The sequence below is a fragment of the Lacerta agilis genome, chromosome 1 (assembly GCF_009819535.1).
Source record: "Lacerta agilis isolate rLacAgi1 chromosome 1, rLacAgi1.pri, whole genome shotgun sequence".
Taxonomy (NCBI): Eukaryota; Metazoa; Chordata; class Lepidosauria; order Squamata; family Lacertidae; genus Lacerta; species Lacerta agilis.
Genome location: NC_046312.1, coordinates 67,611,675 through 67,639,389, shown reverse-complemented (window position 1 = coordinate 67,639,389; position 27,715 = coordinate 67,611,675). Strand labels below are relative to the sequence as shown.

The 27,715-nt window shown below is 42.0% G+C and overlaps 1 protein-coding gene across 2 annotated transcripts in view; it reads right to left on the bottom strand.

Moving 5' to 3' along the window:
• The window catches only part of TRIM66 (tripartite motif containing 66), a 56,573-nt gene that overhangs the window by 17,429 nt on the left and 11,429 nt on the right, over nucleotides 1-27,715 (bottom strand). For both annotated transcript variants that reach the window (XM_033153094.1, XM_033153103.1), the window contains exons 2-10: nucleotides 23,568-23,672; nucleotides 17,680-17,827; nucleotides 14,724-14,856; nucleotides 12,740-12,856; nucleotides 11,111-11,225; nucleotides 10,413-10,559; nucleotides 7,825-7,942; nucleotides 6,049-6,995; nucleotides 5,346-5,492 (exon numbers count right to left, since the gene is read on the bottom strand). In XM_033153094.1, the coding sequence (XP_033008985.1) occupies nucleotides 5,346-5,492; nucleotides 6,049-6,995; nucleotides 7,825-7,942; nucleotides 10,413-10,559; nucleotides 11,111-11,225; nucleotides 12,740-12,856; nucleotides 14,724-14,856; nucleotides 17,680-17,827; nucleotides 23,568-23,588 (1,893 nt within the window). In that variant the 5' untranslated portion in view covers nucleotides 23,589-23,672. The remainder of the gene's footprint in view (nucleotides 1-5,345; nucleotides 5,493-6,048; nucleotides 6,996-7,824; nucleotides 7,943-10,412; nucleotides 10,560-11,110; nucleotides 11,226-12,739; nucleotides 12,857-14,723; nucleotides 14,857-17,679; nucleotides 17,828-23,567; nucleotides 23,673-27,715) is intronic.

Below are 27,715 nucleotides of genomic sequence, written 5' to 3'. Positions count from 1 at the left end.
AAAAGTTTTCAAAAATATTAGATAAATATACAAGAGACACACAACACGAGAAAGGAGAAAAACACAGAAGCAACTTGAAAACTAAAGCACATTTACAGTACAAGGATGTGGGGTGTGTGTGTGGAAATGACTGTCAAATTCACAGACAATCAATGAACTCTAAGAAAAGAGGATCTTTGTCAAGCTAAGTTGGAAAACTTAGAGAGGGGAGGGATGTAAATGTTTTTGCATTTGGTAACTGTAAGATGGCCACCTGGCACATACACCATAAGAACCAGATCACAACAATCTTCTTTTTCTAGACTATATCTCTAGCCTGCAGCATCTATTGACAAAGTTTACGCATAATCTTCACTTCTCAGATAGTTCTGTTGTTTCAGCTACTCTTTGCAGAGAAAACCACAATTGTGTTGTTAAGAAGTATAGTTATAAGGTCAGCATTTGCTTGAAAATGGATAAACTCCTGAAAGAATTCTTCAATTAATTAGTAGAAGAGTTGCGCAACCACAAAATGTGTTTAAAGGTCCTAGTTTGGACACAGTCATACTAGACAAACTGACTATAGCTCAGATGGATTAAGTGGAACTTTGCTGCAGTTACGCACTTTCTGTTAAGATCTTTAAACTGAGTTTTCTTTATATTCATGCTACAAAGAATGAGGCACAGGTGCCTTGCCAATCTAAAGTTCTGGACAGATCCTTTACAAACCTCCAACTACAAAAGCATCTCCTTCAGAAAAAGGGTCAGAAAGAAGAGATAGATGGTAAGAGCTAAGAAGGAGAGCATTGTCTAATGATGCTAGTGAGGTTCCAGCATTCTGCTTGAATTATGGTTGTCTTAGAAAGTAGCATATTTGCAGAGTGGCATATTGGAATAGTGGTGCCATTAGGGCCCCACTCAGCAGAAGGAACAGGAAGACCCGCAAATGCAGCAAGTGAATTAATGCACATTATCATTTAAAATGATCCCATCCCCATAAGATAATTAAGTCTAGGGTCTAAAATGATTTAACTGCACCACTGTATAGAATCCTATAGTGAATCAACTTTCTTTTAATGTTCCTTGGAGTTTTCTTCAACATGTTAAGTCTGTCATCCAATGTATCTTTGTTGTTTTCCAAGAAGAGAAGTCCATAAGGCTGTTTGAACTGATTAAATCAGAATGATACAGAAAAAGACAATCAGGCAAAAATGTGATTCTCTCTTCAACGGACCCAATGAACAGAGCATTCTTAAAGGAAGAGATGCCTAAGTATGAACCAAGGCCGATCCCTGTGATCATTCCAAATCAAGGCATAGTTTCTGGTAGTATGTTGTTCTATTTGTGTCCACTGATGATGCTCTGAAGAGTCATGCAACCATACAGGAGAGCTGCAGCAAAATATAAAGTCCAGGGCTGGAACTGTCAAATCTCTTTTAAACATAGGTATATTAAATGTGAAATTGCTTCAGTCCTGGTTTATGCTTAAGACTTGGTGGTTACAGATAAAGTGCAATTGTTTGGGGAGGGAGGGAAGATTCTAGACATTAATTCATTCACACAACTGCTGTCCTGGTGAGCCATAAGAAGTCAGAATACAATTTTTGCATGCATTTGTAAAGCTGATTAGAAAGTGGTTGGTAGTTGAATGTATAATAGGTAGACGGAAGGATGACAGAAAGATTCCAAGGTGGTGCCATGGCTTAGTGGGTTGCACAAAATAATTTTATAAGCCAAGTTTATATTTATCATATCACACTTCTGATAGTTGGCTTTTTATCAAGATGCTTTTTCAAATGTGTCAAGCTCACACTGGTTACGAGATGTAATTTGAGCTGCTGAGATGTTATCAGAGATAATCACCACTTTATGCTGTGTTTAGTTACACTTGGATCATTTTGTTCATCCACAGAGCACAGGCTAGGGTTCCACTGTCAGGATATACAGCAACAGACGCAGCAGACAGCCAGATCTAGTTCTCTTTTGAGATGATTATGATAGAAGTCCAGGTTGTCTACAGACACAGCCCCTAAGGATGTTGATAATGCCTGAATGTCCCTGGAGGAATTAGGACTGGAATTCATCTTGAGAAGGAAATACTGGAGGCATAACCATTCGATACAATCAAAAGCTTTCTCAGTGTTGGGGGCTAAGATGTTCAAAATGTGTCTTGCCTTGTATGCAACATCAAGCCCATGTAACACTTTGTCCACCAGGTGTCATCATGGGATGAATTCCATTTGATCAGAGTGGATGTACTGGGTGATAATGTTGTCCATTCTGTCAGTTAAGACAGCTGTAAAGTTCTTCAAGTCCTGATTGATTAAGGATATTGAGCAGTAAGAGGCAGTTACAGTGGAGTCCTTTCTCTGTTTCAAGCATCCATCTTTTCTTCCACCCACAAACAATATCTAACTACTCCAAAGTAGTCTCAGAAGTCTCAATGGCTTTGCTATCAGAATTATATACATATATGTGTAATTTGTATACAACCTTCTTATTCTACTGATTGCCTGGTTTCTCTGACAAAAGACTGTAGCCTGGATCCAAGGGACCATACAGAGGAACCATGCACATCATAAGGCTCCTCACGTGATCTCTTCTGGCTACAGCCCCTATACCACCTTGCAAGCTGCTCTAAAAACTCTGAAGGACTTTGGGACTGTCTGCAATCTGGTATAAAACATCCTGGTTTTTTGTGTTGTTGTTGTTTTTTTGCTTTGGCTAAGCAAGGACTTCTAAATTCTTAAATAGAAGGTACGTGCACTAAAATTATTCAAATATCAGCCATCATAGCTAAAATTAATCCCCTTGTAAATTGGTGGTTCAGAGTTGGGCAGGGAATGCCCAGTTATCTTTATCCTTCATTTCAGTTTCTAGGCCGATGATTGGCCAATATCAGATACAGAATGCCAGCCTATACAATCCCTATGTTCTTAAATACAGGCTAAGCAAACAGGCCTTAGCTACGGTAGACATCAAACAATTAGTATTCATATAAATGGCATGTGGATTATGCAAATGGCATTGCATCTTATGACTCAAATTACAAACCATTTAATCAAAATACCCATACATAAGTTGCTGGAAATTGTGGAGAAACAATTAAACAGTTATGTACAAGCAAAATTATCCTGTAACATGAAAGTTAAATTGCCCTCAAAGATACAACCTGTCTTTTACTTTGAACCATAAGGAAATTTGGTCTTTCCCCCGTTATAGTTACAACCCCCATGTCACTTCTTCAATCAGCACTTGCCTAATTTTGGCACCAAGCCATGACAGTGCTGTGACACTATAGCAAGACAAGGGTCTTGAGGTCAAAGTAGATGGGGCTGTTTATTTGTGTTTATTTGTATCCTGCTCTTTTTCCATAGGATTCAGGGTTGTGTATATGGGAGGCTGGAGAGTGTTCCATTCAGGAACTAGCCAGGCCAAAATATATAGTATATCTTCAGAGAAAGAAAGGCACTATTATTCCACTAAACAACTCCATTGAAGTTACTGGCCAATTAAAATATTTACTAGCTGCATGCCTATTCACATCTATCTATTCATTTATGTCCTAAAAAGAAGACCTGTCAACTTTTGTAAAAACAACCTTGTCTTATCATTTTGGAAGCATTTCTTACTGACCAGAAGTGACCAGATCAAGTCGCTGTTGGGCAAAAGGTCCTCAGAGGAGGTGGTCAAAAGCTACCAACTTAAGCAAGCACATTTTCAGTATTTAATATTGCCTATGTGATAAAACATGCTTCCAGTCTGTAATACATGAAGCTACAGTCAAGACATCACACTGGGTAGTAGCTGCAGTATGTACTGAGTTTATTTCTCTCTTTGTGTTCTCAGAAAACAAAACCCTTTTGGATGTCAAGAAATGTTCCTTTTTAAATTTAGAAAATCTAAATATGCATAGAGAAGATCATAAGTATGTCTATTTTACCTGTATGGTTAGTGGGGCCACCACCTAAGACTGAAGGAAGAGGGGTTAACTTGCACCTGAATTGACCTCTTCAGAAGGTTTGTTTACCTGCTGCAGAGGAACCTCAGAGGTACCTGCCCTAAAAAGCCATGTGCCTGGGCCTTAGAAAGCTGGCTTACACCGGATCCATCTAAAGTAGACTAGTATTACATGCACTGACTGGCAGCAGCTTTCCAAAGTCTCAGGCAGAGGTCTTTCCTATCACCTACAACTCATCCTCTTAACTGGATAACCTACAAACACAACCTGTAACTGCCTGCATGTAAATCATGTGCTCTACCTCTGAGCTATCGCTTATGTTGGGGATAGGAACCTTCTTCTGCTGAAGGCCACATTACCTCTGGGTTTTGTGGGGTGGGGGCCAATTTTTTTATTATTAGTTTTCCAATATTTCCCCGATAATAGCCAAATTATAACAATATCAATTAATTTACCTCTGGGGTAATTTGTCAGAGGCTAGATGCTAGCAGTATGCAAGGCCAGAGTGAAAAGTGAGAGGGGTGCTACCTCTATCACTTACAGGTGGGTAGCCGTGTTGGTCTGCCATAGTCGAAACAAAATAGAAAATTCTTTCCAGTAGCACCTTAGAGACCAACTGAGTTTGTTCTTGGTATGAGCTTTCGTGTGCATGCACACTTCTTCAGATACACTGAAACAGAAGTCACCAGATCCTTAAATATAGTGAGGGAGTGGGGAGGGGTATTACTCAGAAGGGTGGTGGGAATGGGTGATCAGCTGATAGGTGTGGAAAACCTGTTGACGACTCTTAACGGCTGCAATTAGTCTTGCAGGGAAAGGCAAGGGGTGAGATGGCTAAAGATAGCTTTGTTGCAATTATTGCTGCTTGTTTTTGAACACCTAAATAGGGTGTTCAAATAATTGTGAACACTGGGATTTCCCTCCATACTTGTGCAGAAAAGAAATGTCAGGAACGAAGCAGCCCTAAAAATATGTCTCTTGCCTGTAGATCAACAAATCAGAATTCATGAAAAACTCCCACTGAAATTTCCACACGAGGCTTTATGTGATTTTTCAATCAGTTTGTAGTGCAAACGTAAAATGTACATTGCCCCAAAATGTAAATATGTACATTTGCATTACGGATGCCTTTCTTCTATTCTTTTCTATATTAACAACTATGAAACATGTATAGAAATAACATGAGAGTCTCAAGGGCTATTTAAGCACTTGTATGGACACATTCACTGTGTTCCAAAGATATGGGTTTCTACAGAGAAGAATCTCCCCTACAAAGATGAAATTTCACTCTTGACCTTCATTCTTGTCAAAGTGCTGAAAGAGAGAAGCAGTCTTCAAAGAAGCCGTATAGAGCTACTGAAACATTTTCTCTTATGTTTAAAAAAAGAAAAGAAGCTCTGTGTACCTTTCTGACTGGATTCAACAAAGTACTCTCTGGGGAGTGAATACTGACAATAGCATCATCCAATGGCTGTGACATGGGTGGAATCATGTTTCTATCAAGAGGAAGTGCTGGTTTTTGACCTTCTGAATCAGTGGAATCTTCACCAACCTATGATAAGGGAATAATCAGCACAGATTCATTAATAGCAACAAGATTAGTTTAGGAAATGAGTCATAATATGAAAATTCCTTTTGATGGAACACCTTTATTTTAATTGTACACACAGGGATCATTTCCAGATGATCTGTAGACTGAGCCACCCTCCTAATTTGTTTGATGTCAGATTAGTTGATGTTTCCCATTAGTTAACATTCAATCAGATTTGTTTGCAATGAAGTTAGATGACGCTGTGTCAAAACAAGTGTTCTCACACTCCCCATCACTTTCTTTACTGCAAAAAGTCCAATCATTTGCAGAAGAGTTCCAAATCAACTTTAATTGGGCAACCAGAATTTGCCAGTATGTTATCGAATCCCACCTAAAAATAGTGAAGTCTACCAAGTTCACAGGTGCCAGCCCATTTATTAACAATTACTGGCTTTAAATCTGTGCTAACCTAGCTGCATTGGAGCCTATTTGGTACCAAGTTTTGGTTAGGGCATTTAAACAGCTAGAGACCAAAAGAAAAAAGAAAAAAAGAAAACGACAGACCTAGCAAACTCACCTGCTGGGCTTCATCCTGGCTTTGCTGCTGAACTGCCGTCGGCTGCCTCACAATGTAGTTTATTTGTCCCACAATTGTTTGCTGAACATGCTGAGGCTGCTTGGCCTGATTCACTTGCAGGCTCGGTTGCTGAGCCTGGAGGAGAAGCTCCAGATCTTTCTTCATTTCCTCCAGTTCAAACTGGTGGTGCATGATGTCCAAACTCTGCTGTATCACTTGTTCGTGAGCCTTCTCGTTCTGACCTGTCGTAGATGACTGTTGTGGTGACAGTGGCGGCAGTGGCAGCAAGGGTTGCTGTTCTTGCTGCTGCTGCTGCTGCTGCTGCTGTTGCAGGTGATTCAGCTTTAGTTTCTGGAGAGGACCAAGCTGAACTTGCACTGTTGGACTGTGCAGAGCAGACTGCACAGGCAGCTGCTGGGAATGTCCAGCCTGGCCTTGTTGACCATCATGCAGGGGAAGGGGAAGGGGATAAATGGGATGTGTTGCCTGTTGCAACGGCTGCTCTTGGGAATGTTTTCCCATCCTGGAAGATAAGCTATCGTGCTCCTGGTGAGATTTCTGCTCAGCGCAAGGCTGCAGTGTCTTCACGGGTCGAGAGGTACACCTCTGCTCTCTTTCGTGCTGCTGCAGGCTATACTGCAGGGGGAAATGTTGCTGGTGGTGCTGCATCTCAGGAGGCTGTCGGAAGGAATGAGCATGGCTCATGGTTTGATGAGGAAGCTGTCCTTTATTCATGTGTGGGATGTTAAGGCAATGGGTGCAGCACACAGGTGTAGGGCAATGAACAGGAGGCTGAAACTGGTGGGACTGGTTGTTGAGAGAGTCATGCTGTGGTGCTGGCGAATGATGTCCGTGATGATGATACAAGGGGGGCTGCACTCCTTGCATACTTCCATAGGCTGGCACTTCTGAGTGATGGATTGGTCCCCCCTCCATTGACAAGTGGCCTGCAGAAAGCAAGGAAGAAATAAAAATGGGAAGGATGCACCAGCAAAATGGAGAAACACACCCACCCATCCACCAGGAAGGGGTCAACATGTGCTAGAAACAAGCTATCAAATCTGCCTTCAGGGGAAACCTTCTTCAGAAATACTTCCACAGAGTCCTTGTGCATTATCTCCTAGAGACTGAGCATCAAATGGATGCATATGGTGAGTTGTTGTTGTTGTTGTTGTTGTAAGCTCCGTTAAAAGTAGAGGACTGGTGAGACAATAGGCAGCCCAAAGGGGATGTACAACTTTTGCCCAAATTGTCATTTGTAGCACTTCCATAAAGACACTGTAAGCAATATTTTAATTTATGAAGGGCTTGTGAGATTATTTCAACAGTAGCTATTTCAACTGCGGGGTGTGGGGTGGGATATTACATGGCTGTCTCCCCCCCCCCCCAAAAAAAATATGCTTCTCCAGATATGGAAAGGACTACATCAACATTATCCCCTACTTTCATTCAGGCCATTGATTCTGGCATGGTTATTTATGTATAGCTGTGCATGTGTGTGTGTGTGTGTGTGTGTGTTTTCATTCTTATGCCACCAAAGCAAAATGTGGCGCCTATGTCACTCGCAAAGGGGTATACCTCACAACTTGGCCTTTTCCCGCATGCAAACGCTTTTGACCCACCTTGTAGCAGCTTTTGGGTGACATATTAAGTGTGACTTACAAAGAATTGTCACAGTGGTAGCAGTGGAAAAATTAACACCAATACTGATAATACACACCCATATATTTTCATCTAATGAACTCAAAGGAAACCTAAAATTGTATACTTTTTTACCTAAATTGGACAGTTGTTTAGTCCAGAAAGATGGGTCCCATGTGAATCTGACCTTCCAAGGAGGACCTGCATCAGTATTACAGTTTGTTTCTAGTAAACGTTGGATCTGAAACACAATCTGGTAACAAATAAAAAAATTACTGTTAGAGGTAATGATGATCAATGCTTTATCAATCACAGGTGATTTTGACTTATAACTTTAAATGACCCTACATTTCCATTTTCCATTATTGCTTATTTGCCCATTCAGTTATCCTTCTATTCCATTTCGCTTTTTGATTTGCTTACATTTTCAAGGCAAGAATCTCCTAGCTAAAGTGAACTAATGAGAGGAAAAGAATTCATGTTGAAATCAGGGACTCCTAAGCCAGTTGTCTATCACTGCAGGAGAAATGATTTTGCATGCCGACAACAGCAGGATTGTAAAGTCTGCTATGCAAACTTCAGTGGAGAGTAAAGTTACTCAAATTGCTATGGAGACCAGCAAATAGCCTGAAATAGTGAACAAGAAGTATGCTTCTGCAGAACTGGCACTTTTGCAAGTGCCACATAATGTATGTTCCACATTTGTGAGGAGCCATTCCGTTAGTATGGCAGCACCTTTGTTGTGGCAGACACATGATTTAGTTAATGATTTTTCTTTTAAAGTCATTGATTTTTATCTTTCTTTTTAAGGATGGTGGTGATTCTATGTACACTTGTTTTTAACTGGTGTATGACTTTATCCATGTTTTAATTTATAATTCTATCTGTACACCACTTGGGAAAATTATTTTGATCTAGTGTTTTATTAATTCTCTAAATAAAATAAATAATTGATAAGTTGCTGGTGTATGAAACAAGGCTGAGATAACAACCCACAATACTTTACTGTGTAAGCAAATCCTTACTGTCTCACAATCTTTCTCCCATAATTACAAACGATATTTTTATATGTGCTTTCCCCAATAAAGTACTGCACATAGAGAGCAACCTAAAGCCATATTCAGAAACTCCAGGAGAGCCAGTGTGGTGTAGTGGTTAAGAGCGGTAGACTCGTTATCTGGGGAACCGGGTTCGCGTCTCCACTCCTCCACATGCAGCTGCTGGGTGACCTTGGGCTAGTCACACTTCTCTGAAGTCTCTCAGCCCCACTCACCTCACAGAGTGTTTGTTGTGGGGGAGGAAGGGAAAGGAGAATGTTAGCCGCTTTGAGACTCCTTCGGGTAGTGAAAAGCGGGATATCAAATCCAAACTCTTCTTCTTCTTCTTCTTCTTCTCCATTGTGAGCATAGGATCTCTCTTTCACACTAGCCTCATCTGGAATATTATTTATTCAGCAAAATGGAAACCTATGCATATTTACTCAATGGTAAGTCTGAGTTCATAAGACAGCCAGGTCTGCACTACACAGGGCTAGTTTAAGAGGTCTAATTATTTGTTTAGGGCATTTACTCTTTACAGTCCACCTGTGTACCTTTTGTATTTTCATTATTTGCTTTAGCTCCTACATATTAATACAGATTTTTAGTTCATGTTGCCTTACATTGTCTTGGCTGCCTTTTCAGGAGACAGGTAATTAATACATACTTAAATACATAAATGCATCAATATTGTGCTGTATCTTCAGTTCACACCAGTTCCATATCCTGTCCCACTCTAGATGAAAGTAACGGGAAACTACTGTAAATCATGAATAAGGTAGGCATTATGTGAATTACAGTGTTACCATGGGGGGAAAGGCACCGGATCTTGTTCCATTTCCTATGCGTCTGGGTCAGCACTAAAGTCCCATGCTGGTCACAAGAAAACATCCTATGCACTATATATATGCACTATATATGCTTCCAGATGACTGGTTGTGTGGGTGATTGGCACAATGATTTAGCATGAAAAGCAGTCTCAATCTATATAAGGACTAGGGATGTGCAAATCAATCAACTTCCAGACCATGCTACTTTTGCATGTGTTTGCCCATAATTCAACTCTGTCCCATTTCCACTTTAATCTGTGCATTTCCACTCAAAACAGGTGTTTCTAAACATATTGGGCCATATTCAACTAATGCACTGCCCTAGCAGAAGCCACCACATAGATTCCCACTAATGCAGTATTAACTTTTTAATGGAGTCCCTTGCCAACCTCCTTTTTGCTTCGGCTTCTGGGAGTGAGACCCAGAAATACTCTTAAAAGTCTTGAGCAGACACCTCCAAACTAAGGCCCGCGTGAGCCAATTGTGCGACCCCCACTGCCCACTCTTACAGGTGCGGTTGCCCATCTCCAGGTCAGCGCGGCGACGGAAATAGCTTTTGCACATGCGCAAAACGTTATTTCTGGTGCACTTTCGGGTCTGTGGAGGCTATTTCCGGTGCTGCGCCAACCCAGAAGTGCACCAGAAAAAGCGAGGGCGCACGCATATGGGTGCGCGCTTCCCCGCCCTCCGCGCAATTGGCGCCCGAGGCCGGGTAAGTTTGGGGACCCCTGGTCTTGAGCCACCAGTACAGTAGAAGAGTTCATGCATTTTCCCCATTAGCTTCTTTGGGGACTTGTTTTTCTCACTTCCCTTCCCTTTTTTGCATTTTGGGGTTGCAGTGAGCATTTAGACTTACCAGCTCCTTACTGAAGAGGAATGGAACACTGTTTTTACTGCACACTGCCCAGCTGAGAAAGTTCTGCACGTGTTCAAATTGCCTGTTTAACACCATGATGCCCTGAATTTGTTGTTCCAGTTTCTGCTTCCTTTCACTGGTGATTCTCTGTCAAGAGTCAGAAACAAAAGAAACCACTCAACGTAGTCGTTTGAACTGTGATGATGCCTCTTGCTTGGTTGGATGAAAGATGGAGAAATGTGTGTCGGTGTCGGAAACATTGCATGGGTGGAATATAGCCTACTATAGAAAGATGTGACTCAATTTGTTGCTCCGCTCAACGTTGCCATTAGTCCTACCAACTTTTGCCTCTGACCCCACTCACCACTGGTATGTGACCTCTGGAAGGTTGCCCATGAGAGAATGCAGCTATCAGGCTGATAAACTTTCCCCACTCCTGGTATAGGGATTCCCACTGGTACTGTAGGTACCATGGACATCTAGCTGTGCTGTTTCCAAATCTTTTGCCCAGCTGCCCTTCTCCCAAAGCACCCTATTCATTACCAGACATTCCCACATCAGCTGAGGAAGGACTTCCCCTTTCAGTTTTTCTCACCCCGTGCATTTCTTGACCTTTGAGTTTGCCACATAAATAAATTGTTGTTTTTATGTTTGCATGTAATGATTTGCCTTACCTACGTTAGAACCACCCTACTTACCTCTAGCTGTTCAAGTAGAACATTCGTTCTCTTATTTATTTCACTGATCAGGAGCATCTTGGCCATTTTGATCTGATTTTCCACTTTCCTTTGCAGGTGCTTTACTTCAAACAATCTGGTGAAAAGAAGCCATTGACAACTTCACTGTGCGTACCCATATATGAGGAGGTTTAATGGTTATCACTGTGAATGAGTTATCAATTGCACCAGGAAGCCAAATAGTGTATAGGGCTTGCATCTTTCAAAGCACTTAGTACTATGATCTGGCTAATATCATGATTCTAAGCTTGCGTGCACTACTGCTAATTTGAATAACATGCTTCATGGATTCAAACATAGGACTTTCCAAAAGAGTTTTGCTGAATCAGGGTGACAAGTCAACACTGCCTAATTTTAGCAAATTTGCCAGGTTTCTTGAGAAAGCAAAGATTATATTTGTCTAGTTCATTTTTAATAGATCACAGCAAATCCTTTATATGCATATACAGGTGAAACTCGAAAAAATTAGAATATCATGGAAAAGTCCATTTATGTAAGCAATTGTTTTCATTAGCTACTGGAGTTTAATATATGAGATAGAATCATGATATGCAAAGCGAGATATGTCAAGCCTTTGCTTGTTATCATTGTGATGATTATGGCGTGCAGCTGATGAAAACCCCAAAGTTGAGATTGTTAATTTGGGGTTCTCATCAGCTGTACGCCATAATCATCACAATTATAACAAATAAAAGGTTGACATATCTCGCTTTGCATGTCATGAGTCTATCTCATATATTAGTTTCACCTTTTAAGTTGAATTACTGAAAAAAACGAACCTTTCCACAATATTCTAATTTTTCGAGTTTCACCTGTATATATACCGGTATACTAAGTTGTCAGACTGAAGCTCTCAGCATTTTATCATTGAGAGTAATTGGTGTGGCTATTCTTGTATCATTGGAGACAGAAAGAAACCTTTCTAACTGCTGTAATATTGGCAACTCCTTATTGGGCATACTTATTATTGCATTCTTTATATCTCACCAAGCATTACTCGAGCTTAGATTTGAATTGAGTTTTCCTGCATCTAACCCTGAATAATTTAGCCATTACTCTAAGCTACTAATTTAGGATTGCAATCCATGGAACAGAACATAGTTCTGAACAAACTTGCATAGGACTGGGCTGTAAATTTAGCCATCTAACACAGCTAGGCAAACTGGCCACCTCTTCCACATGTTACTGAATACCTAGAACAAGACAGCATGGTAGTCAAATCTCCTCTCTTTGAAGCATTTACCTCCAGCAAAAGCACACACCCCACGCTTTTCTGCGCAAGAGGGTCAGAGAGTTCTGCACACTGTCCCCTTCAACACTCCAGATATGGAATCAAAGAAAAGTGGGGGTAGGGGAAGCAAGTAGGCAAGCCACACCCCTTTCCTTCAAATGATGTGCCCTAGTTATGTCCCTACTTAGGCCACCTTCAAAAACATCACTGACTGCCTTATTGTAGGAATGTCAGGTCTGAGGTCAAATGCAACCATCCAGGCCAGGATTCTCTTTCTGTTCCTTATAAAGTGTTTGTATCCTGTCCCCAGCCACACCGTCTCTGTTCTTCCTTGCCTATAATGTGTCCTTGAAAGTTACCTGTCTTCAATCTGTTTGGCTGAGACCTGCACCCCATTTTTCTTCTCTTCCACTTTAGCAGTTACATTTTCCAGGATGGCTCTCTGGTTTTGTAAAGCTTCGTGGAGATGCCTGAACCTAGAAAAAGAAGAGAAGCCTTTTGTGTGTTTTTTTTATTCTTCTACTAATAAATTCATAAATTAACAGAGAGCAGTCTTTAGTTCAAATCCAACGCAAGAAGGACTTGTGCTTCTGGTGTGTGGCCCCTGACAGGTTGCCCATATGGGAACGTGATCTTCAGGCCAAAACATGTCCCCCACCCCTGCACCAGACCACATGGGCAGGTTCATACATCATTGTACTGTCTAGATTTGACTACAGTGGTACCTCTGGTTGCGAACGGGATCCGTTCCGGAGCCCTGTTCGCAACCTGAAAGGTCCGCAACCTGAAGCGCCGAATTTGTGCACGCGTGAAGCGCCGAACCCAGAAGTAACCTATTCTGGTACTTCCGGGTTCTGCGCATTCATAACCCGTGCCGAACGCAACCCGCAGCAAACGCAACCAGAGGTATGACTTACTCAACACATAAATGACACACTACTAAATATGCAAACTGTCTCCACTGAACAACAAAGTGCCTGAAAGGAGGAGACACCTTTGTCTTTGGTGTTTGACCCATGATGGCTCCTTCACATATGGAAGTCACACATGATGTAGTGATATGCATGTTTGAAGATAGGGCAGATCTACAGCATACATTTAAAGCACATTCAATACACACCCAAAACACACACTCCCCCAAAGAACCCTGGGAACTGAAGTTTTCCCCAAACAGAGCTACTGTTCTCAGCACCTTCACTTCCCAGGATTATTTGGGGTATGTTATGCACTTTAGTTGAGGCTCCAGTACTTTGGCCACCTCATGAGAAGAGAAGACTCCCTGGGAAAGACCCTGATGTTGGGAAAGATGGAGGGCACAAGGAGAAGGGGACGACAGAGGATGAGATGGTTGGACAGTGTTCTCGAAGCGACTGGCATGAGTTTGGCCAAACTGCGGGAGTTCGAAGCGACTGGCATGAGTTTGGCCAAACTGCGGGAGGCCTGGCGTGCTCTGGTCCATGGAGTCACAAAGAGTCGAACACGACTGAACGACTGAACAACAAATGCACTTTAAACAGGTATGGGATGTGTTTTAAATGTATGGTGTGGATCTGCCCAAGGTCCAGTAAACCAAACACTTTCCAGAAGACCCCAGCAGCTTTTCTACTGTCTTGACATCATTATTCATGTACCACCCAGTCAAGGCCTAGACTAACAGATTATGTGTGCAAAACTGGGTACATATTTGACAGCTGCCTTCTCCTAAAACTGTTTCCTGAACCACATTATTAGTTTTTTTTATTACTCATGTTTATTCCACAACTATCAAAAATCACAATCTCATTTGTAACTGCTACACAGACTGCTTCACCTTCCCTTCATAATCACAAATGTCTTCTAATTGCACACATGAGGATTTCATAAGTGTGTGCTGAAGAACTGAGGAAACCACAATAATTTTCATATGTGAAGTTGAAATCAGCTTTGTTCCAAATAACCTCCAGAGATTAATCTAAAAGCTGCATTGGCCTATACTTTCTGTTCTTCCTCCAAATTCTTTCCCACTTTCATAGTACAGTATTCAAATGGGATACAAAATGTGCTCACAGCCCAATCCTGTCCAAACTAATTTGGAAGTTACCTCCATTGAGTACTATGAGACTTTTTCCAAAGAAAGGTTTCAATTCTGAACTGGGTCTTACCTCTAGGTAAGACAGGATGGTGTGGTAAGTGCATCATGTGAAAACAGTGGAAGTTTACATTTCATAGTGACATGCGTGACCTTCTGTACAGCTGAAAAAACATTGTGACAAAAAAATAAAGTGGGGCAACCTTATCCTTTCAATCACTAGGCTCTTCCTTGTAGCACTAGACTAAGAACAAAGGACAATAAATATTTAGTACCTGTGTTCCTTGTGCTCCGTTAGAAGGCAGCAGCGGCACGTAAGGGCGTCGCAGGTCTCGCAAAACAGTTTGAGTGTCTCTTGACTGTGCATTGGGCAGAACAAGGGAAATTCACTTGTTTCCCCATCAGCTCCTGGAAAGCAGGATTAATACAAAATTACTCCAGAGGTATATAAAAATGCCATGGCATTTGCCTTAAGTTCTTGCCCTACTGCCATTCTACTGCTCTGCCCCTATTCTCTTGTAGTTTTATTAAGTTTGGAATAGAGCATGTACTCTGAGCACTCTTGTGCAAAATAAACAAATTTGCATTTATCGTTTATTTTCCTAATCTATTTTAAGCACAACACCAGAGTTTCTTTGGCACATAATGTCAACAGCAAAGCAGAAAGAAGACCACCTATCCTGAGTATAATTTGCTTAATTCAACCACTAACCGAATCTGTTCTCAAAGCTCTGTATGAAATGCTTCAGCTTCTACTATACATATTTATCCATCCTCAGGCTACAATGCACATACGTTGAGTTCCGAAGTTTTCCCAAATCAGTAGGTGTATGTGATCTTCCTTTCCCCCAAGAAGCATGCCTGATAAATATTGATATGCACGCATCAGATCCCTTAGTCCCTGTGAGATTGTTCTGATTCAATCACTTACTACTAGCTTCAAAGAAAGGAAAACTACCAGGCACTAATGGGAGTTGAGTACTGTATAAATATGGTCTTTTTTGTTACTGGCATGCCTGCCTCCTAGGACATAGGCCTGAACAGTTAAGGGGAAAGTCATTTACGGTACGTTCTTAAGGCAGGTTTCCAGCCAAGTTCCCATTCTGAAGACTTGCTCAACTTCATTTCCTCAAATTCACAACCAGCTTTTGCCTCATCTAGATGTAATGTATAATACAGCATGTTACATACTTTATTAAACTACCACTTGTATGTAGCAGTGTTGCATATTTTATTAGGGTATGCATTAACTTTGGTGACATGTTTTCCTTCTGATGGACATGTAGTTATCTGGCATCTTTCTTCTATGCTTATCACTGCATGAATTTTAAATTAACGAAATTAACAAATAATGAAAAGCTAGATTCTCCCAGTCTCATTCTGCATACTGAAGACAGGAATTGGGGGCCTTGATTCCAGAAAACAGAGACATTGCATTACCTTTGTAAATCAAGATAATCTTTAATAAAATATTTAATAAATAAAAAAACAGAGTTGGGCAAAAATCCCCAGGGGATTTCTGAAGCTTCCTTCAGAAGTAAAGGCCTTAAACACCTACACACTAAAGCTATTGATGCTCTCCACAAATCTCCACTACTTTGTCTGTGGAGAAAACATTCTGATATGTTATCTGTGTTGCATTTAGTTTACGAGGAACTTGAGAGGACTCTGGAATGGGGTAGAGATTGCTGGAGGACTGACTTTGCCTTCTAGTGCAATTGTAAGAATATTTTCCCCAGATGTAAGTTTCTCTTGGTGCACTCCTTGTTCTACAGCACAGCCATTTTCTTCCTATATACTTAAAAATGTAAGGTCGTTGGCATGCTCCGGTTTGACAACAGAATGGCAGGCAACAAGCAAGCAAACAAGCAAGCAAGCGGCGGTGCAGATGGCAGGTGACGCAAGTGAGCTGTTTAATGGGGGCAAGTGCATTTTGATACAAGAAGGAGAGAAATTCAAATTAAAACCATATGAACATTTGAAAGAGCATGTTACAGACTGGTTACAATACTACCAGATAAATGAGACATTCAGGTCAGATAGAAAAATTGGTTTTCAGATAGAAAAATCTAAGTTGGAGACTGAACTAATAGAGCCCAAGAATAAAAATCTTTCCAGAATGTACAATCTATTGCTGGAGTGGCATACCCAAGATGAAATGGTAAAATCTACAATGATTAAATGGGCAAAGGATGTGGGACACAACATCATGTTGGAAGATTGGGAAAAGCTATGGAACACAAACATAAAATTTTCAGCATGCAGTTTATTAAGAGAGAACAATATGAAGATGATGTACAGGTGGTATTTAACCCCTGTGAAATTAGCCAAAATTTACCATGGCCAGAGCAACAAATGCTGGAAATGTAAACAAACAGAAGGAACCTTCTTCCATATGTGGTGGACGTGCCCTAAGGTGAAAGACTTCTGGGAGAAGATATATAATGAAATTTAAAAAGTGTTGAAAAACACATTCAAGAAGAAACCAGAAGCCTTTTTACTTGGCATCCTAGGTCAAGATATTGCTAAAAGTGATAGGAATTTGTTTCTGTATGCCACAACAGCAGCTAGAGTTTTGATAGCTAAGAACTGGAAGACAGAATAATTACCAACAATAGAAGAATGGCAGATGAAAATGATGGACTATATGGAGCTTGCAGAAATGACCGGGAAACTCCGGGACCAGAGAGACGACGCGGTGCAGAAAGAGTGGAAGAATTTTAAACTGTATTTAAAAGAGCATTGTATGATTGAAAGTTAGATATAACCTGAGGATAAGATAGGCTGTAGAGTAGAAGATAGACGATTAAGTTAGAAGATGATAAGGATTAAGATAAGATATAAGTGTGAGTAATTAGGCAATGTTATAACCAAAGTTAAGAGGTCTGAGTTAGTAATGAATTTAATGTTAAAAATAGAATAGAATTATAGGAAAATTTGGAAGTTACGAAAAAGGTATATACAAGGGACGCAGGAGGAGGAGATAAGAGGAAGTCCCACTATGATGTGAGGAAGGATCATTAATTTTTTAGAAATGTAATATGTTATTGTTTTTGTTGTGTCTTTGTGTATGTTAATTGTAGTTATGTTTTTTTTATTATTTATTTCTTTTATGTATGTTTTTAGTTAAAAATTTAATAAAAATTATTATAAAAAATTATTTAATGGGGGCAAGTGGCACTTCACTGTGAAGTTTGGCAAAAACAGAACTGCATGAGATTACATTCCTACCTGAACATCCCTTCAATGTTATAGGCAAGAAATTATCTCCTGTTTCCTTGCCATGCCCGTGCTCTTCTGTACACAAGCTGCATAGCCACTTGTTGCAGTTAGTACAGAGACTGTGTGCAGGCCTCTTCTCTTTACATCCAGAGCAATTCTGCAATGACAACAAGAACAACAACAGCTTAGACGTGAATAAAACTAAACTTAAATTTGGGGTGCCTCCCATTAACTCACAGAGATGTCTAAACTTAATGCAAATGTGGGAGTAGGACTTTTTAAAGATTGCACATTTTTTACACTTTTGCAAGTCAAAAGCATGTTGAGGTACAGAAAATAATAATAGTAATAAGTAATAATTTTTTAATCTATATCCTGCCCATCTGGCTGGGTTTCCCCAGTCACTCCGGGAAGCTTACAACATATATAAAAGCACAACAAAACACCAGAGATTGAATCTGCAGACTTCTGGATGCAAGACAGATTTTCTACCATTGAGCCACAGTCCTGATTACTCAAAAAGAATTGTCACGCAAATATCTGTTTGCGGTACACAGTTGTGTATGAAAAGCTGTCTGCACACAACAGATGGCTGGCAGAATACCCTAGTAGACAGAGTATGTTTAGAAGGCGACAAAGCAGAGTTCAAACAATTTGGATAAACACTTAACAAAGCATTGAGGGGGAAGTATTCTGCATATATTTGAAGGCATTCTCTTCACTTTTGCTTTGCATTTTCCATGGGTGTACCTCTTGGAAAGACATAGCAGGCTCGGCCCTGATGAGACCTTGCCAAAAGTAATCTTTGGTACACAGATAAGGAAAACACTCTCAAACATCAAATTGTGAAAAATTGTATGTAAGCTGAGGAGCTTCTTATGGCTTGCCAAAAAAATGTATGAAGAACTAGTCACTGGAAAGATAGGAAGTAAAAAAAATGACAGGCATATACATATAATATTCCTGGGTAGATATTTTGGATAGGAATTATTGATTCTCAGTTTATTATAAGCACACCGCAGCTGCATAGGTTAGTGTAAGGTTAGTTGTGCTATCTGATTTTTTTGATGTGTGTGTTGATTCTACAACACTCTTAATTAAACATGTGGCGATTCCTGAACAAGGCAATGGGCAAAACAGGCTGTAGACTGGCTTCCTGTCAACTTTTAATTCCAGGGTTATGAAATATCAATAAACATTTTGGTTATTCCATTTACCTTATACCCTACATGGGGTTCCATGATAACTGATCAGCTGTATATGCTTACAGCTATTTCGTACTGTTCGTACCACAGCTGGAGGCAGCAATACTTCTGAAAACCACAGGAGGGAAGAGTGCCCTTGTGTTCGAATCCTGCTTTCAGGCTTCGTACAGGCATCTGGTTGGCCACTGAGAGAGAAGGATGCTGGACTAGATGGGCTATGGGCCCGATTCAAGAAGCTCTTCTTATGTTCTTATGTACTACATATATTATTATTTCACAGTGTGATAATCTATACAGCGTGTTTTGCTATTAAGACTCCTATCACAAGCTTTCCTCCTATTGCAGATAGCAGTCACATGGGACCGCAGTTCTAATAAGGACAAAAGCAGAAGCAAAGGGTTAAAGCCACTCTCCCTGCACCTATGTCCAGAGCCGTCTCATCCATAGAAGCCGGTGGCGCGGTGCGCCAGGGCGCTGGGCGCCCCAGGGGCGCCCCCGCGAGCCCGCCGGCATACCGGGCTCCTCCTCCCCAACCCGCCCCCGCCCCCACGGGCAGGCGGGCACTCGCGCGCCGGCGGGCGGGCTGTAAGCCGCCCGCCCTCGCCTCCCAGAGCCCCAGCTGGAGCGGCGCGGGGCTTTGCGCGACCTTCCAGCACTCCAGCTGGGGCTCTGGGAGGCGAGGGCGGCCGGCTCGCGCTCCCGCGCGCAGCCGGCCGCCCGCCCGATGCAGCGCGAGCTGCCCAGCAGCGCCGCGCCGTCCAGCTGCGCGCGGAGCGCGAGCTGCGCGGGAGCGCGAGCCGGCCGCCCTCGCCTCCCATCCCGGAAGCGCTGGAAGGGCGCGCAGAGCCCCGCGCCGCTCCAGCGCCACGCCCCTCACCCCCCGCTCGCCCACCCCCCTCCCAAGGGGCGGCAAGCGCGGGAGGGAGGCGGCGGAGAAGCGGCATGGCGGGGGCGCCGGAGGGATAGCCGCGCCAGGGCGGCAGATCCCCTTAAGACGGGTCTGCCTATGTCATATCAATCTGACACAAGATTTTTGTTGTTGTTCCCAGGCAATTCTCTTAGGATGATGAACCCCCAAGAGGGTCATGGGGGGGGGTGCTGCAGGCTGCTCCAGGCAATGTTAGCTTTAAGTAGACTACAGCTATTACTTTTTGACTTCAAAGTGCTTTTTAGATATGAATCTTCCCTATGCTTTTCTGGAACTGACCTTCCAGTTTTATGCTTCCTTCTAGTTTCCTTGGCTCACCTTTGCAAAGGAATGAAAAGGTGGCACATAGTTGCTAATGTGGACAGCTAAACAGTGAGAAACAAGCAAGCATCAAAGGCAGGGTGAAGAACATTGGAACTGCGTTTTCCCTGAATGGCATTTTTATGGGAAGCACTTTCACAAATCCTGAAATTAGACCTGACCTTTGACCCTACCTCACAGTCCTTGGACCCTAACCTCCAAATTTTGCAATGTAGAATGGTTTGCACATGCGAAAACATTATTAAGACTTTTTAGTATTAGTAATTATTATTAGTAATGATTCACTATAGAGAGGCATTTTCCTAGTACTGTAAAAGCGTTTTCATAGCTGTTTTGAAAAAGTGAAGCAACCACATTATTAAATGAGATTTAGCACTGAGTGTGGTTATGTTTGTAAAACAGATGCATTTATGCAGCCATCTTTGCATTTGGTTTGCGCATCCCGTTTTGGCTTTTGTGCTGACACAGTCACAAAATTTAGAGGCGATTGCAGCTACCCAATGATATACAGTAGCCCCTTCCTAAACTGAACAGCATCCAATCTTTATAAGGCTCAAGCTACACCCAGGTTTTAATCTTTTCCTGTCTACAGTAATCTGCCAGTTTGCCAACCAGATGACAGATAGTAGTTTCAGCACTTTTGCACTTTCCAATTCTTATGCCATTCCTCCTTGCAATAACCTAGTAAAGTAAATTAGACTGAGAAACAATATTCCAGCCAAAGTAAACACTCTTATTTGCATGCTACATCAAACTAGCTCTCAATAATCAAGACACTCCAATCTATTTTTTAAAAATTGGCTTGTAATTCCAAGCCAGGTGGCAGAGTGCTGGAAGCAAGTGGTTGCTTTACAGAATTACTTAATTTTTGAAATGAGCTGATATCAGGGCTGGGGGGTGTTCGAAATGTTGGAATCTGGAGTTGCCTATATTTGTTACTATATACTGTGATACTCCTCAACATGTAAATGTGTAAGTAAACAAGAATACTGCAAAGATAGTACAAGTCTTTGTAGTATTCTCTCTTCCAAAGCAAAGGGATCCCATCAGGGCAACCCTGGCCTGAACGTCCCACCGTGTAGAAAAAGTAGAGGGGACGTTCAGGTAAAAAACTAAGCTAAGTCACTCTGTCACACACACTAGTTACTTTTCTGTTAACTTTTCAAAGACTACAATTGGTTTCTAGGCCATGCTGCTTTATCTTTACTTCAAAGTCTTCAGCGAACCAGTATTATTTCCTTAACGAAAACAAATATAAAGCAATTGCAGAAGAGATTTTCCTTCTCTGTTGGTGATTCCTGTGCGGCACTTGTGATAAAAAAAAAGTTTTTTACAGGCTCGTCAGGCTTCAAGGCAAATGTAGCCCCACAAAACGACAGCATTTGATTTCAGCTGGCAGTCCCAAAACTGCCCATTCCTTTTCCTTTCCATGCTGGCTACAAAGAATACACTCAGATTGATTGAAAGCAACCAGTAAAACTCTTTGTAAGGTGAACATTCTAGGCAGGGAAGCAACCTCAGCTGCAGCAGCAACATAAATGCTTATCTAATGTTTTTCATGCTAAAATAGCATACCCTCCAACATGCTGCTGATCAAAATTGGGACGCTCGTTTTTTGCCCCCAAGCTTTTGCGGGAGCCAGATGACTCGCATAAGACTTAAAAACAAGCATCTTTTGGTCCGGTGCTCTAACATGAGCCCACTGACTCATGTCAGAGCACCGGACCACCAAATGGGACATTCTGTGATCCAATCAGAAGTCGGGATGGCTTCTGTAATTCTGGGGTGTCCTGCTCAAATCAGGAGGGTTGAAGAGTATGAAATAGTCAGCACCAATAATCTAAAATCACATCCACACCATACATTTAAAGCACATGACCCTGACAGTTAAGTCCAGTCGCAAACGACTCTGGGATTGCCGTGCTCATCTCGCTTTATGAACCAGAACAGTGCATGGAAACGCTGTTTACCTTCCCGCTGGAGCGGTACCTATTTATCTACTTGCACTTTGATGTGCTTTCGAACTGCTAGGTTGGCAGGAGCTGGGACTGAGCAACAGGAGCTCACCCCGTCGCAGGAATTTGAACCACCGGCCTTCCGATCGGCAAGCCCTAGGCTCAGTGGTTTGGACCACAGCGCCACCCTGAAAACTGCAGTGCTCACTTATATAGTAAAAGGAACCCCCTTGCCTGGAGTTCACTGCTCCCTCCAGCCCTCCACTTTCCCTCATTAACTTTCTGCCTCCCAAACTTTCTCACCGTATTTGCACTCCAGCCTTGTGCAACATAATGGGCAGTGCTGAAACATTAGGAGAACTATTGTGTCATCAGACAGGGAACAGTTAGTTACCATAAGACAAATCCCTTAGGTTTGAAACTTGATCTGCCTACATTAATAGCCACCTGAGGGTGCTTCCAGGTGTCTGTTTCCTCTGCAGCATCTAAACTGGAAGCAGAATGGGGAAGTCTGCCTTATTTTCTCCACCAGCCCTGCTGCTGCCACCTTCTTCCCCCCTTTCCTGTTTATTTGATTTTAAGCCTGCAGACTAGGCCTCGTCTACGTTTAAGCTTACCTGTACAGCACCTGGTGGTTTTAGGTGCTTAGTTAACATGGCATAGTGGGGTTAGTAGACTACGACTTGGGAGACTGGGGTTCCAAAGGCTACTCAGCCATGAAACATAACATTCAAAACTCCATTCAGCTTGGGTTGTTGCAAGGATAAAATAGGGAGGGGGAGAACCAAGTAGGCCAACATAAGTTCCTTGGGAGGAAGATGAGATATCAATCTAATACTCAATGAATACAACAATCAGAGAAGGAAGTACCTCGCAGAAGCTGATGATCCTATCATTGCCTTCTGCACTATCAATGCTACGCTGCCTGTACTTAACCTAAGGGAGGTAAAGGGACCCCTGACCATTAGGTCCAGTCGTGTCTGACTCTGGGGTTGCGGCGCTCATCTCGCATTATTGGCCGACGGAGCTGACGTACAGCTTCTGGGTCATGTGGCCAGCATGACAAAGCCGCTTCTGGCGAACCAGAGCAGTGCACGGAAATGCCGTTTATCTTCCCACCGGAGCAGTTTCTATTTATCTACTTGCACTTTTGTGCTTTCGAACTGCTAGGTAGGCAGGAGCAAGAACCAAGCAACGGGAGCTCACCCCATTGTGGAGATTCAAACCGCCAGCCTTCTGATCAGCAAGCCCTAGGCTCTGTGGTTTAACCACAGCGCCACCCGGGTCCCAGTACTTAAACCTGCATGACAGGTTACAACTAATAGTGTTAAGCCCAGGGAGTGGCTCATATTCACAGGAGACCCATTGACTCCCATTATTTTACTCCTTTATTTCAATGGGTGTACTCTTAAGTACGCCAGGGTTATCTATTGCCCCTCAAGTTGTTTCTGTGGCCACGAGGTGTGCTTAAGAATATTGTCCACTTACCCTTGCCATGGCTTGGTTCATTGTAGCAAAAGTCCCCAATAAATAAATGTTCAGCTACATTCCTTGGTAAATCGAAATGTCTGAAAACGGGACATGAGAAGATACCTAAGCAAAGAGGTAGAAAAGAAGAACAGTTCAGGAAATAAAATAAACAGCTATTTCACAAACGAGTTTTAAAGTATGTACACGAAAGCATGACAGTGGTACACCCACTCGGCTGGGACTGGCTATGGAACTGTGTATCTATTTCTATATATGCACAATGTGTGATGCAGAAGACTAGAGAAGGGACAGAGCTCAGTGGTACGGCACGTGCGTTACATGCCAAAGGTCTCAGGTTCAATCCCTGGCATCTCCAGGTAGAGCTGAGAAAGATTCCCATCTGAGACCCTGGAGAGGTTCATATTTAAAATGCAGACAATGCAGTGGAGACAATGCGGAAGCAGATAGACCAGTGGTCTCGCTTTAAATAAGGCAGGTTTCTGCTGTTGTATATTTCACCAAAACTTTGGTTTCAGGAAATGTGACCTTTTATCCTACAATTATAGTTTTAAAATTATGGACTTTAAAAAAATAAGAGAATGAAAACATCATCTGTTATACACACACACAAAAAAAATTCCTTCCAGTAGCACCTTAGAGACCAACAAAGTTTGTTATTGGTATGAGCTTTCATGTGCATGCACACTTCTTCTGATAACAGTAATGGATAAAATATGGCCATCCCGTGATATTCATTTATCATGGTTACATCAACCAATGCTTCACATGTTATTATGCTCCCCCAATTTGGTCAGTTGTATTCACTGCAAATCTTGGAGTGTTTTCCTGCAAAGCTGTTTTCAGCTGGGGCAACAACATATGCTGGTAATGGCTCCCAAGGGTTTGTTATTCAGCTAGAAATAGCTAGAGCTATATCGTCATCTTGCTTCCTTTTGGTGCTGACACACCTACTATCTGAGGGTGCTACATATAAGCAGAGACGTGTAAGAGTATTCTCAGGGGATGGGGCTAGTATTTGCTTTATATTGATCACAGGAGCAATGACACAGACCAGAGAGTACCTTTATTTGTTTGTGCTTTTCACAGATGAGATGAATTCATAAACTACAGTAGTTTGAAACCTACCATGAACCCTTCAGTATGACGAGTCTGTAATTCTAAATAAATTCAATACATAGATTTAAGAAATAATCATAATACTGCACTCTATTGTAGAAATAAGATACAGTGGTGCCCCGCTAGACGAATGCCTCGCTAGATGAAAAACTCGCTAGATGAATGGCATTCATCTAGCGGAAGCTGCCCCACAAGACGAAAAAGTCAATGGGGCTGCTTCGCAAGAGGAAAAAAAATTTTAGCGCGAAAACCTCTGCGTTCCATTGCCGCGTCGCTAGACGGAAAATTCACTCCACGAAAAAACTCGTAGAACGAATTATTTTCGTCTAGCAGGGCACCACTGTAAATTGATGAACTGTGAATGAATAAGCTGCCTTTGTCAATCCAAGTTCTCCAGGGGTTACAGAATTACATTCTTGCTTTCTGCTGAAACATCTGAAAAATCGAAATTGAACCTCCATGTTTAGAGCAGTATACCTTCAATTATCATATGCTGAGGGCAAACAGGGGGTGGCTAACTTAGGCTATGTACACTCTCCCATTTATTTTGCATCTTATATACTCAAAACACTGGTTTGGGGAGCAGTATACACACAATGTTAACCATAATCCTGTACCTATCCTGTTGTTTCTTATGATATACCCTGTTTTTTATGTCTTTCCCCAAAACAGCTTCAATCTGAGTTGAGAAAAAGAATAATGTCGCAGCATTTTAAGCAGGCAATGTTTCCACAGCCTAACATCTGTTGGGGGCAAGAATTCTGTATTATAAGGACTGCTAGTTCAACCACGCAAGGCATTTCTTACGCTCTTAATATCATACTTGTAGTTACTCTGACAACCACTTGGGCCTAGTTACTCGAAGATCAAAGTGACTGTATCACTCAATACATCAATTTCCCCCCTTTGTATTTCAAGTGAAAATAGAATTGCAGACCTATATAAATAAATTTGCCTGTGATTGGTTCATCTTTGCCTTGGGCGACGTATTTTTCAGGTTTAAATTATGTAAGCCTATTTAAAATTATGTATCTAGAAATATGCACATATATAATTCCGTATGAAGTTGTCATCACTGTACAAGCGCTCTCTGTCTCTCTCATGTGAATGCTCTGCAGAATACTCAGCTATTAACTTGTCCATTACTCTTATGATTAATTAGATTTCTGCCAGTAATTCTCTAAGGTTTGGATGTTTTCCAGTTACTCAGCATTCATTGTCCTTGAATGCACATTCCTATAAGATCCTGCCGGTAAAAAAAGGCGATACTGTACTGACAATCTTTTGTTGATGCTGTCAGCAAAGCAGTTTTTCAGTTCAGTCCCCTGTATATTAGCACAATGAAATCTGCTTTAGATCACTCTTTTATTAGACTTCTTTCCTAATACAAAAAAGTATTTCATTACGTTTCTATCCTGCTCTTCTAAAACAAGCTCTGGGCAACATACACGTGGAGGAATTCAATGCTATGCTACGGCAATTCTTCCATTAGGGCAGGCATTTCACTTTGCCAGATGGAACAATCCCACCTCTTCTCACCCTGCACACTGCTCTATTGGTTCTCCCCCAAACCCAAAATTTTTGAGGGGCACAGGAGGAGAAATCCTGTGACACAAGTAGAAGCTCTTGTGCACTAGCTGAATCCCACCCATGGTGATTCTCCCTTTTATCATAATAACCACAAATTGCTGGTTTTAACTGACAAAGTGCTGCATGGCTAAGGACCTCTTTTTGCCCATATGAGCCTACTTAGTCCCTGAGACCAAGCTCTGTGTGCCCATGCAAGAGATGTTTGGAGGGTGGCAACAACAGAAAAGTTTTTTTCAGGGCCCGTGCACCCGGTTGTGGAAAGCTTGACTGGTATATTGTGTCACCCTTCTGGTGCCAGGTGAAGATGTTTTTGTTCTCCAGAGCATGTGGACAGCACCAATGCTCTGGCTTTTGGTCCTTTTTTGTGTGTTCCTCCTTATATGGTGGGGTAGTTTTTTATGTTGTTGGACAATGCACATTTTAAAGTACCTTTATTTCATTTTAATGGCTTTTTATTGTATGTTGTCCCTGTAAATTGCTTTGGGGCTCCTTTCGTGTGAAGTGATGCAATAAACAAGGCCAAGAGAGAATAATTAGGACTAGTTCACCATGAGGAACATAGGAAGCTGCCTTAGATTGCATCAGGCCATTGGTCCATGTTGTCTATACTGTTGTTAGTCTTGTCTGCACTGACTGGCAACATTGCTCCAGGGAGAGTTTCCTAGTGCTACCTGGAGATGTGGGAGGTTGAACCTGGGACCCTACGCATGTTCTACTATTGAATGGCTGAGTAGGGATTTGAAACTGTGCTTCCTTTGAGTAATAGGGATATTTAAGCTGTCCCATATAGAACATCTTGTTACCATCCAAGAAAGCAAGGGATTACCAACCGCTCACCCACCTGCCTGCCACTGCCGATCGCTTGCCACAGCCACTGCTGATCACACACCTCACCGCAGCCGCCAATTGTCTGCCCACTCGCCATCACCAACAGCCCACCCGTCCACTTGCCGCAGCCACCAATCGCCTGCCCGCCTCGACACAGCCGCCAATCGCCTGCCCAATTGCCGCAGCCACAGCCAATCGCCAGCAGGCCTTGCCACAGCCACCAATCACCTGCCCAATTGCTGCTACCAATCTCCTGCTTGCTGCTGCCATTAATTGCAAGTCCCCCCTCTGCATTCACTATCCGTGTATAAGATGACACCCAAAGTTTGCCTTTTTTTTATAGCAAAAAGCATTGTCTTATACACAGAAAAATACGGTAAGCATGTAAGATGATCTGATAGGACTAACAAATTTTCTGATATCCAGCCCAAACTTGGCCTGCGTAGAATTGTATCTATAGTTATTAGTTAAGCTTCTTAAGAAAATGTTGCAGCAATACTGACAGTTAAATATTTCACATGAGCTTATAACCCAACAGGTGTACAGGAAGAACTAAGGAACGATGTGCTGTGGCAACAGAGTTGTTGTGCTACTTTCCCACCCATAATTTT